We start from the raw sequence: 13,311 nt of genomic DNA on the forward strand, positions 1-13,311 counted from the left end.
GATAACAATTGATTAGATTTAGTCAATTCTCTAATTAAGTCCATCTTTAATCTAACCATAGGTCTAACCCAATTAATGGACCTAATTTTCACTAACCCATTAACCCAATGTGTTATGGTTTGTGTCTTAGGTTCTTCAATTCACAATCCTAGAACCTAATCAAATAACTTCTTAATTCTTAATTAAGTTTTGGACTGAGGGTTGGGTTTGGCTTTTCGAAAATAATTTTCATATTTGTAAAATAATTTTACAATATGGTTCTACCAACCATATTGCATGTTTGATTCATAATCAAGATGCATGTGAAATAAACATGAAACTACTTTAGATCTAATCTAAACAGGTTCATGTAATTGAAACAATTTCAACTTTAAACAATTTCTTTGCACAAAAATTATTAACAAAGAGATTTTATTTTAGATTTAAATATTTTTTAAATCTAATAAATTATAAATTTAATCTAGATCATATCTAACAAATTTATGATTAAAGATAGATCTACACGAACTAGGACAACCTTTGCACTGTAAGGGGTAAACCTTACAGTAGGACAACCTTGCAGTTCATGATTGATCTAAAATTTTAATTTTAGATTTAATAATCAGATTATAAATTAGATCTAATCTAAGAAATAATCTAAGCATGTATAAATAATCATGTAATAAATAACCTGGACTCTGATACCAATTGAAGGAACCAGATCTAGGGTTTCAGGGTTAGATCTTGAAATTTTTTCAAAATCAAACAGCGGAAGACTAAAATAAATCAAAATTTATTTTTTAAAATTAAAGAATCTCTAAATCTAAGATTCTATTACATGATTATTACATTGCATTAAATCAAAAATTAAAATATATAGAGCATGAACTATATGTTGATCATATCAACATGTTTCTACACTACATCTAATGTATGTATCAAACAATAGATCAGATCTATTATCTTGCAAGTTAGACATTCTAACCTTGCTGATCCGGACTTGAGAATGATATTGCAAATCGCACATGTGTCCGATCTCTAGGAGTCGTCCACACGAGCCCACGAATCTCGATCAGAAGTCCTGCTTCAGAAAATCAGCACAGTATGCTAGTACTGCACTGATCCTTCTTCGATGGTTGATCAGGTGCCTCCTTCTTCTTGATTTGGGCTCTTCCAAAGATGAGAAGTAGGAGAAAAAATTTTAAATCTGAGATGCTCTCAGAAAAATCAAGATGGAGAAAGAAAAGAGATGAAACTAACAACCCTAGAAGAAGACCCTCTTCTTCTTCTCCTTACTCTCTCTTAGACACACTATCTTGTGTCTATTATATCTCCACGACCCAAAGGTCATTCTCTCTAATTTTTGGATGCCCCAAAGATCTTTCAAGTCTCTGTATTCTTCAAAAATTTTATGAAAAAACTTATTTTATAGAGAGAGATATGATAGAGTTTTTGTCTAGGTCAAATACCTAGTCAAGGCTTATCCAAACATGGCAAGACAAGGGGCGCCCAACTCTTAGGTGCCTCCTCCTTATTTTTGTGTATGGACCACCAGAAAAGGGTGCATAATGTGTGCTCTAAAAGCCACAAAAATTCCAAAAAAATCTGGATAAATTCGGTGCAAAAAGAAAAAAGTTTTAGATTTCTAAAATTCTATCTCATAGAATTTGAAATCCAAACTTATTCCTACTTTGATTTGATCCACAACTACTTTTCATGTAAGAAAGAAGAGAGAAAACCTTTTGGATGTGGGAAAGACCTAGGAGAGGGCTTTTATCGTACAAAATAAGAGGGGATTGGTGTGGAATAAGAGAGAGGGCGTGGGGGGGGCTTATATGGCGCAAGGTGGAATCCTGGTCTTACTAGGATTCTATCTTATGACTTGTTTTAATTTGGTTTCTCAAATCAAATCAAACCAAAATTAGATCAACCCAATTAAAATAGGTCTTAACCCAATTAAGAATCTAATTTAATCAGATTAAATTAGATTTAAATTAGATTTAATTTTTTAATCAAATTAAAAATTAGATTGACCCAAGTCCTAATTGAACTAGGACTAGTTTTTTTCTTACACTTGGCTTATCCAATAAATCAATTGGACTTGATCCAATCAAGTCTAAACCAAATCTAATTAAATCATATTTAATTAGACTTAATCTCAGTCCATTGGCTTAATCAAATTAAGTCAATTAGCAATCGAATTACTAATCGATCCTCCTGCAATACTTGCACTATGTTAAATATCAATCGTATTGATCATTTAACCCTAGAACGATTCTTAATCATTGATCAACCATCCGATCGGATCATGAACTCTAATGTGTGTGACCTCATAGGTCCGAACCTAAGCCGGTAGTACAGAAATAAATTTTTGTACCAATCGAAGTGACCATCTAGCAACGGTATCCGACGATCGGATAGGTCGAATGTGTAGAACAACATCCTTAGAACCCATGCGGATATAGTTTCCATATAATTTATCTCCTTGACCAAAATGATCATAGGATACCTCAGAGTTCAACTGTCAACTCTGATCAGGTTGTCCACATTGTATTTCAAAATATCAAATCCATCTGATGGATTACCCTGGCTAAGGTTTTGCTAAATTGAAATACAGTGACTCATTCTTCTCCAACTCTTGGAGTGGTCAATCCCATCTTGATCACACTCTGACTTCGCAAGTACTTGACTATGCCTAGAAGCCTTCCATCACTGAATTAAAAATTCAGTTAGTCCAGTATCAAAGCACAGTGAGTTGCTTGCAAGTCACTGAGGTGATCTCAGGTCTAAGAGACACTTATACCTATATCGCATCAGAGACATTCTCGACAGTAGAATGCTCTAGAGTTGGTCATGTTCAATGACGATGTACCCTTACATTTCATCTGTATGCCATACCAGTGTCTCCACACTCTTTGGTTAAGAGGACAACCAACCCATATGGCCTAGAGCGACCTATGCTCGATAGAAGCTGTCGTCCTTATTAACAGCCTATCATTTGGTCGTGAATAATTTTAAGGACTAATCGATAAATTCTCTCTTTATCGAATTTAAATACTCCTAAGAACTTCATCATAACAACGGAGTTCATTAGAAGATGAATGCTTATGATGAAAATACCAAATATATATTTTATTTATTAACAAATCAATTACAATACTTGGTTGCTCAACTGTCAACAGCTTAACGATTGGCTTTTGGGATATGTTTTTCAACAATTTATTGTTTAGGTATTTCGATGCCCAGACCTTTTTCTCGAGTCTGTCTCTCTGTTGGGACGATATTGATGTTGGTTTGAGGTGGAGTTCTCCTCAAAGGGAGAGACTTGAGGTAGAGTCCTCCTTGGAGGGCTCCAACGATTGATCTCGTCGATCATCTCTCCCAAAACTTTGAAGGTATGCGAACGAGCAGCATAGGGCTGGCTCAATTGGATGCGGTCGATGGTGCGAAGCCCAAGCCATGTATGAGCACCATTGCCCACGTCCGAGTTCTTCTGCGTGGAACCAGCAGCTTCGTCGAGACTGGGCCATTGGGAAAGCTTGCATCCCTGCTACACTGTCCTACCGTAATTGCTGTATAGCAATGGTGAGTGCCTAGATTTGCTCTGCCATTGTAGCATTCGGATCTGGATGGACGGTAGCTGGGTGGTGGGGAGCTTGCTCCCTGATGCTTTATCCGTCAGGATTGCGGTGCAGTGATGACTGCCGTCGCGACATAGTGAATTGGTTTTGAGACCAAGTCCTCACCATCTTTCTGTAGAATAATGGGGTGGCTAGGCCCCCATCTTTTCCTCTAGCGCCAATCTATTGCTATGCCTTTTCCGACTGAATGATATGGTGAGAGCGATCGGATCAAGCAATGCTGGCTCTTGCCTAGCTGGAGTAGCTGATCTACGATCGAAGCACCATGAACCTGTAAGAAAAGACCACGAATATTAGAGAAGAAGGTGGGGGTTCCCCTGATGATTAAGTCAATATCGATCGGAGAGGGAGAACAGTAGAGAAAAATGGAGTGAGTGTGAGTCCAGAATCCCCCCTTAGTCTGGCTTCCTCTCTTTTTGGTCCAAGGAAGTTTGCCAAATGACGGACTCGGAGTTGAAGTAGTGACTATCAGAGCTAGGATGGTGGGCATCAGAGGCTCTATTGCACGGTCTGTCGCCCACATTCGACAGGGCAGTGGGTGTCAGCGGGCTGCGCAGAGCTTGTGGTCCACGAAACTCGTGTGTCGAAGCAGAGCTTGTGGTCCACAAAACTCGTGTGTCGAAGGTTCCGAAAAATATCCGCTTTTCGGATAGCTTGCAGGGAGCTGAAGCGGAAAAATGGAATTGGCGAGACATTGTCAGATGATCCTAAGCAGGTTGCCGTCCTAACACAAGTGGTCGGCTAGGCACCGACATCTGCGGTATCGTCTGAACCATATGATCTTTTCTTGATCTCGTGTGTCAGTCGCTCATGCCACGATGCTAGGTGTCTGCCACGTCTGCGGGAGTGGACTCATCACCAGGTGGATGAAATATGGTCTAACATTGACTACCACATCAATCCCATGAATTGAACAAAAATATCACTTGTGATTGGTAGCAGTACCTTTATTTTTTTCTTTTTTTTTATAATTATGTGTCAAAGCTGGGTGTAGAAGTCCGTAAGCATATCCATTGTAAGTAATAGATCACTAAAAAGATTCTTTCCTAATCTAGTGCAGATACGACCGTGAGCAAAATTTAGATAAAATTGACCGTAGAAATATACTGTCTATTAGTATGAGACAGATTCTAGATAAGAAAGCACCGTTGCTGACGAGTTACGACTTTGCCAACGACAAGGATATGTCAATGAGTGAGGCTGAGGAGTGTGAACTTGAAAAAGACACCCCACATCCCCTGCCCTTCTCTCGCTGGTTCCATTTGGGTGGGATTTTTTGGCCTAATTAGTGGCCACCCCAGCATCTTCCACTACCAAATGTGTGGCAACCAAAGAAGGTGAATTATCCAATTGGCTAATGATTTGATATTATTGCTCGCACTATTGAAAGCAACACATTTTTGCGGAAGTGGCCATTGACCTATAAATAAAGCTTTAGGCCGTATCACTTCCCTAAAGCAAAAAATGGGTTCCCAGCGTCCTCTCTCCCTTCCTTTACTAGCATTCTTAACTCTGCTTTTCTTCCCAAAGATATTATTCGGAGTCGAAGCATCAAATAAAGAATCAAGTAAAGTAAGTTTCATGAATTATTATCTCATTGCAATGCCCTCGGCTCGTAGATTTTTCCTTTTTTTTTTTTTTTTTATTTTTAGGAAGGATTGCTTAAATCCCATCCAGTCTCATTTCACAAAAATATATATATATAAGCGTAGTACACTATTCCCTACCAGAAAAGAGGTGGGCAGTGGGCATCCAAAGAAATTATAGCAAGTGGTTCTTTTCTTCTAGATTTCTGATCAGGTGTACATTGTGCACTTGGGAGAAAAAAAACATGAGGACCCTGACCTCGTTACTGCATCACACCATGAGATGCTGACTTCTCTTCTCGGGAGGTAACTTTGCTCCTCAGGCTGCTTTCTATGTTTTGGTTAAACTTTTCTTTTAGATATTATAACAAAATTAAACTCCAACGTCGCATTTCAGCGAGGAGGAAGCTCTCAAATCAGTTGTCTACAGCTACAAGCATGGATTTTCTGGCTTCGCCGCATGGCTTACAGAATCACAAGCAAATAATATTGCAGGTTCGATGTGTTTTATTATCTTTTCTCTGAAAAAAAAAAAAAGACTTTCATTATCAAGTAGGACAAACACATTAGAGCTTGATAATATCTAAATTGAGCTACAAAAATACAAGTTGTTAGTATGTGTTTTGTCCTGCAGAGTTGCCTGAAGTCGTTAGCGTAATGCCAAATAGAGTGCATCGACTTCAAACGACTCGGAGCTGGGACTTCCTTGGGCTAAACTATTACCAAAGTACAGGACTACTCTCCAGGGCTAACTACGGAGATGGTGTGATCATTGGAATTATCGATTCAGGTCAGGCCAATTTCAACCAAGGTCAAGCAAACTTTTCTAATGAAATTAGTAGAAAATAGCATATTCTGATAGCAGAAGTATGCTTCTCAGGCGTATGGCCAGAATCAAGAAGCTTCAGTGACCATGGGTATGGTCCCATACCATCACGGTGGAAAGGTAAGTGCGTGGTAGAACCTACATTTGGTGCCAACAATTGCAGTCGGAAGATCGTCGGAGCTCGATATTATGCCGGCGGCGTCTCGGCGGAGAACCTCGAAGGTGAATACATGTCTCCCCGGGATTTCAATACTCATGGAACGCATACAGCTTCCACGCAGCTGGTGTGCCAGTGAGTAACGCAAGCTTCCATGGCCTTGGTGCCGGGATGGTAAGAGGAGGCGCCCCTCGTGCTCGGCTGGCCATATACAAGGCATGCTGGGGCCAGGCAGGGGAATGCTACGACAGTACGGTGCTCAAGGCATTTGATGATGCTATCCATGATGGTGTGGATATCATATCCCTGTCGATCCATGGAGATGGATATCCCGCTGGTTCATTGCCTGCGGTTATGAAGGGGATCACGGTGGCTTTCATTGCCGGAAACGAGGGGCCTGTGCCGCAGACTCTTAATAATGAGGTCCCGTGGGTCATCACGGTAGCGGCAAGCTCGATCGACCGCTCATTCCCCACGGTCATCACCCTCGGAAACAATAAAAAGTTGGTGGTATGATATTGTCCCTCTGTTTAGCGATTTGCAAAGACTTGATTAATTATATGTAGGACCATAGACTATGTATCATGCTCCCTTTGTAGAAGTATGAGATTTTTTTTTTATTTTTTTTTTTTATTTTTGTGCAGGGCCAAGGAGCATTCTACAGACCAGACAAAGACCAGTTTAAAGAACTAGTCTATGGGAAAAGGTAGAGGAACAAAATGTTGGCCTCTGTATTATTACACTAGTTTCAAGGTCCGTATCGTTATGCCATCTATCAGGTAGGGAGACATGGAATAAAAGAAAAAGAGTGGATGATAAGTTCTCTGTTTTTTTTTTTTTTTTTTTGGAACTATAAAAAACCGCCAATATAATTACTTGGGTTCTATAAAATTTGTTGCCCGGTAGAAAGGCCTATAATGGGTAGATTTTGGATATATATAGACTAAGTAATCTGAATGATATTTTTCGACTAATCTTTTTAGATAAGATTTTGAGTTGTTGCATGGATCAGAGATGTATGGCTCTAGATAAGGGCAATTTAAAGAAAAATATGTCCAGGTAAATCTTCATTAGAAAATGACATGATAAGGGCATAGATACAAAACAAATTGATAAAGGACGAAAGACTTTTTAGACTTCTGAAACACTAACAAACAAGAATATGTCTCCCTCTTTGGTCAAAAGGGAAAATTTCATTTACTTAGCATAAAATACGACTATATAAAGCATAATCTGAGACTGAAAGCTGGAAAATTCATGGCAGCTGTGATGAGGAGTCTCTGAATGGTACTAACGTAGTTGGAAAGTATGTTCTGTGTTTCGATCTGGAAACGGTGTATACAACGATTCCAAGACAAGTCATGGCCACACAATTGGGAACCGTGCTGCGTGCTCGGGCCAAGGGTGTTATTTTTGGGCATTATACTTCTTTCCTCATGGATTATCTTCTCCAATGTCAAGGTCTCCCATGCATCGCAGTAGACGTCGCGATTGCGGGGCAAATTGAAGACTACATCGATTCTGTGGGGTGATATCCTCCTCATGTTACCAACTTCAACCTTTTTCAAGATAAATTTAGGTGTTCTTAAAGATCTAATAGTTGATGATGATTTATAGGAAACCAATGGTGAAGATAGAACCAACGCGTAGTGTTGTTGGGCAAGTGCAATCACCTAGCGTGGCGTCTTTCTCTTCCAGAGGGCCAAGCACATCATACCCTGAATTGCTCAAGGTACATGCATGCATTCAAGCATAGCCCATCCATCGTTCTATTTTTTGCCGTAGTTCTTCAATAGTTTACGTCCCCCTTTTATGATCATTAAAACATGGTGGGCGTGCCTGTGTGTTTTGAAATTTAAATAGCCTGATATTGCTGCACCTGGAACCAATATATTGGCCGCCCTTGGAGACTCATATGGTTTCGACAGCGGAACCTCCATGGCATGCCCACATGTGGCTGGGATTGCAGCATTGCTGAAGTCATCGCACCCTGATTGGTCCCCTGCAGCTATTAAATCAGCAATTATTACTACAGGTATCTGGACTTCAAATTAAATTACGTCTCTCATCTTTTGACATAGCATTGCACTTACGTATGCATGGGTGATATATGTTGCATGAAGCATCCGTGACCGATAGATATGGACAGCCAATAATGGCAGAGGGGGTTCCACGTAAGCTTGCTGATCCTTTCGACTATGGTGGGGGTCAAATCAACCCAAACAAGCCTTGGATCCTGGCCTTGTGTATGACATCAATCCTAAAGAGTACCTCAAGTTCTTTAAATGTACTTTTGGCCTACAAGGTGGCTGCGACCCCAAACAGAGATCTTTATATCACTTGAATCTTCCTTCCATTGCCATCCCTAATCTTCGGCAAACTGTGATGGTTCAGAGAGCCGTTACAAATGTGGGCAAGGTTGACGCAGTAGTTTACAAGGCAGCACTTGAAATCCCGCCGGGCATTAAGATGGTGGTGCAACCTTCTGTTCTTGCTTTCAATGCAAGAAGCAAGGTTCAGACTTTTAATGTAACTTTCATGCCAACTCACAAGGCCCAGGGGTTCTACGGTTTCGGAAGCTTGACTTGGTTTGATGGGACGCATTCTGTGAGGATTCCGATTGCAGTTCGCACAATTATCCAGGACTTCTATGCAGACACCTTTTAAAAATTTCTAAACCTTGTGTAACCAATTGGAGAATATCTGCCGGTTCTCTATGATTGTATGAAGTACGAAATGTTCATGTTGGATTCAAGGCTCGTAAAATATTGCGTATTATTGTGTTACTCAGTTTTTTACCTTGGAAACATGTGGAATAAGAACTATCTTAGCTGGATGTTAATTGAGCTGCTATTCACTTGCAAATCATTGATGTGAGAGCATTATGAATATTGACAGTAGCCGAAAATATCCCTTAACAAAAATGCATGTACTGCTTGAAAATTTTGTTTTTTTTTTTTTGCATGAACCTGTAATTTTGTATTTTGAATGAATGCCTTTTCAATTTTTTAATCATTTCCTCTCGATACCATAGCCATTAATAACTATCAGCCAAAACTGTGATAAGAGTCATTTGATTGTAGTTAAAGATTAACTTTTCAATTGAAGTAGAGAGTAGAAATAGACAAATAATAATGCTGATCTCTAATCCACTAGTGGACACCATTTAATGCTCAGAGATATTTATGTTATTTTGGTAGAAAAAGATATGATTTCTAAGCTGGTGCAAAGGTACATTAATTGACCAGAAAATGCTGTTTTAAAGGGTGTTCATGCAAAACAAAAAATTATCATAGACACAAAATTAAAACTTTGAGGGAAGCATATGCAAAAAAATAACATAAAATAAAATAAAAAGGTAATTATGATACTAATACAATATAGTTATAAAAAAAAAAAATTAAAACAAAAGAAAGAGAGGAATGCCTGACCACTAATTTTGCATACATGACACAGAATTTATCCATCTCTAAAAGTTTGAATGCAACTCCCCCAAACTAGAGAGGTGCAACTCCAAGGCTACCATTCAACTTGCCGGCACATTTTACAATTAGTTAACCCTTGCAGCTATCCACAATCAACAAGTATAACTGTTATTTTCTTAACATACCAAGTTTATTGTTTGAAAATAAAGGTGGAAAGATAATTAATGATATATGGAAGAACTACTCACTTCAAACACTTAGAGAAATATATATACATATTATTATGCACAAATGGATTTTTCTCCCCGACAGGAGAGGGATGCAATAATTATAGCTCTCTTTGCAATTAGCATATATACTAAGACATGTATATATAAAACAAATTCTCTCCTGACAAAGTGCACAACATCGCATGCCATTGACTTCTACCGCTTCACAATGGAGCAGTCCTCCGCCTCTTTTAGAATCAACAATCAAGCAGTCTTCTACTATTCATGTCCATTTAAGTCTCAATCAAATAAGTTTATCATGTAGGCTGTAATGTCATGCAATCATTCTCAGCTATAAAGCCAGCTAGCTAAGAGAATGAGTTCACACAATAATTTAGCAGACATATCACATCGATGCTCCGCTTCATTTTTTTAATGGCAAGTCTTCTTTTTGTCCAAGAGTCACCACCACTTCATTAAAATAATAAATGACACAAAAACAAGGATCTCCAGAAGGAGGTACCTAGAAAAGAAACTGCCAAACTAAAAAAAGAAGGGAGATCAGGAAAAGAAGCAGGGAACGCTGTAGACAATAGAGGATCAATTTTAGTCCGCTAAATTTCCAAAATTTTGCCACGAAAAGTTGGACTGCATACATTCAATTTCATTAGAGATCTTACTGATTGTTATTATAAATAGTTGGAAGTAACTCTAAAGAGTTTAAATAGGTAAGAACTTTGATGTCTGAAGTTTTTTTTTTTTTTTTTTTGACTTAGAAAAGGTGGGAAATCAAGTTTCTTTGTAAAAGAAATTGATAACTCCAGGGCTATACAGCATACTACAATATAAGCAAAAGGTTCCAAGCTTAAGGTAAAAACAAATTAAAATCAATTAACAACTGGTCAGAATTGAGGAAGCGTGTAGAAGACCTCCAAGCAATAGATCAGGGAATATGAGATTCAGGCGTTGGCAAGCATCCAGGCTCTCTCTTGTCCACATTTCTGTCTTTTGGCTTATTCCACATGTGAGGATCAGTTTTATTTTTTCTTACGTAAGAAGGATAAGTTTTGTTAGTCACCTCATCTCGTCAGGTGGCTATATTAGCAGACTCCTTTTAACCCTCAGAAACCTCGTCTCCTCATCTCAAGGGATGAAGAATCCCATCCTTACTATGACCACACCTCCCATCCTATCATCTTGATCTTGGAAATATGTGAACTTATCCATAAATAAAAACTGGGTGGGGATTAGTACCCTCCCTTTACATCAAAAAAAAAAAAAGTAATTGGATCAGAATTGGAAAAATGTCGTTGTGAATGTTCATGTTGATGGCTTAAGCAACCCAAATCTATCTGAATCCTTGTAGAAAGCTTATTAACATCTATGTTTGTCACCACAACTTTTTACCTAATTAGCACAATCCAGCCCTGGCCTAGATTGTAGTGTATGTGCATTGGTTGTTTTTCTCCTACTTGACAGCTATGAATAGATCACGAATCTTACAACTAAAGATTATCAAGTGGTCTCTCCTCATAATCAAACAAATTGCATTATCCCATGTCATAAATCAACTACCACGCGGAGCGTATAAAGTCTAATCATTACCCCACCACCAATGCTCTCATCTACATGGTGAAGAAGGTCCGGTTAACTCTGCTGAAATACACTGAAGGGATATCAATATCACATTGAGAGGAAACCCAGAATTAGTTATTTGCAAAGGAGTTCATCATCACCATCCGGAGGTTCGGCAATGCAATGGTATTAGTTCCCATGTTATTACATCACTACTCAAGTCATCCACTACTTGGTCTATCATTCTTGGGTCAATAAAGAACTGGGAGGCCTAAATGAAATTATTCAAGAAGACCAAAAGCCTTCTAGCACCAAGTTATCATTCAAGTTAGTGCTCTCACCACTAAACTTCAAAATCCTAAATGAAATTATTCAAGAAGACCAAGAGCTTTCTAGCACCAAGTTATCATTCAAGTTAGTGCTCTCACCAATAAAATTCAAAATCCACTCAAACCCCTTGCCCCACGCGGCACCATAGAGCATCTTCTTGGTTTACCAAAAAGAGAGGCATCTTCTTAGTGCCGAGTGCCAACAATGGCCTAGTGCTTTTGTGGGGCTGGGAATGAAAGGAATTTAGCAAAGACATAAGATGGGAATACCTTTTGTGCCGTCTCTCGTGTTGTCTATGATTGACAAGGATATCCATTCACCTGTGTTCCCACACATGGCCTTAAATTTGTGAGGACTTATCCCAACTGCGCCTTTGATTTTCAGAGGACTCATCAGAAAGGCAGGGACCATAGCCAGATCTTATCAAAGTTAGGAGCTATCTTACGAGCATATATGTGGGTATGTATTTAGTCTTATATTAGCTATATATTAGGTAGATTTTGGATACTTATATAGAGCAAAGGAATTTAAATAATATCTTCAACTAATTTTTTGGATAAGATTCTAGATTATTGCAAATAGTATCTGAGTGAATCTAGCTCACGACTTATGTGGATTAGGTGATATGCAGTATAAACTTATTTAGTCTAACCTTGAGCTAGTCATTATATTTGTGATTGGATTTATTGTATTTGTAATTAAATTTGAATGGATTTAGACTCCTAGCCTGACAAGGATCTTATGGCTTAAAATATGGAGAAAGTATGTGAGAATTCGTGCGGACACATGTTTAGTCCACATCAGCTATGCACTATATGGATATTACACTATAAGAATATGTTGTATTAGTGACTGCTATTAGCAATGATAAATCGCCATTGCTAATAGCCATATTTATCGATAAATAATTACGATCGAAAAAAAACCATTGTTAAGAGATCGAGATTTATTAACAACGGACCGCTTTGTTTGCCGTTGTTATAAATCTTAAATTTTAAATATTATTTATTTAATTTTTATTAATTATTAGCAATGGCTTTAGCGATGCAAATTCGCCGTCACTAATGCAGAGCCTAAAAACCCTCATTTTCTGATTGATTTTTAGCTACTCCTTCACATCCCCCACTCTTTCCCTGCCTTTGGTCCCCCTTTTTCCACCGCCACTCATCGAAACCGTGACGGAGCCCCATCCCCACACCCCAATCCCCATGCCGCCATCTCCATGCCAGATCTACCATCCCTGTGCCCCCGCCTCCCCCGTTCTTCTCCCATCGCACCGTTGAAAGCCTATCAGAGCCCTTGTCCCCACACTGGATCTACCATCCCTGCACCGAATCCGCCTTCCCTACGCGGATCAGCCATCCCCACACCCTCGCCTCCCCCGATCTACCCCCATCGCGTTGTTGGAAGCCTGTCGAAGCCCCTATCCCCGCAGCACAATCCCTGCACCACCATCCCTACACCAGATCCATCGTCCCCCATGCGGATGCACCATCCTCCATGTCAGATCTGCCATCCCTATGCCCTCACTGTCCTCCCTCACTGTTCCCCCTCCCTTGGTGACTATTAGCAATGGCAATGAA

The 13,311-nt window shown here is 39.2% G+C and overlaps 1 protein-coding gene across 1 annotated transcript; it reads left to right on the forward strand.

Moving 5' to 3' along the window:
* Nucleotides 1-5,057: 5,057 nt before the first annotated feature.
* On the forward strand, nt 5,058-9,031 carry LOC105054244 (subtilisin-like protease SBT3.5). The gene is given in 12 exon segments (XM_073245612.1): nt 5,058-5,192; nt 5,409-5,512; nt 5,604-5,701; nt 5,841-5,996; nt 6,087-6,305; nt 6,308-6,699; nt 6,834-6,895; nt 7,454-7,717; nt 7,807-7,921; nt 8,053-8,224; nt 8,313-8,408; nt 8,411-9,031. Coding segments are annotated over 12 exon segments (2,232 nt in total). The 5' UTR covers nt 5,058-5,084; the 3' UTR covers nt 8,857-9,031.
* Nucleotides 9,032-13,311: the final 4,280 nt, after the last annotated feature.

Source organism: Elaeis guineensis, chromosome 11 (genome assembly GCF_000442705.2).
Source record: "Elaeis guineensis isolate ETL-2024a chromosome 11, EG11, whole genome shotgun sequence".
NCBI lineage: Eukaryota > Viridiplantae > Streptophyta > Magnoliopsida > Arecales > Arecaceae > Elaeis > Elaeis guineensis.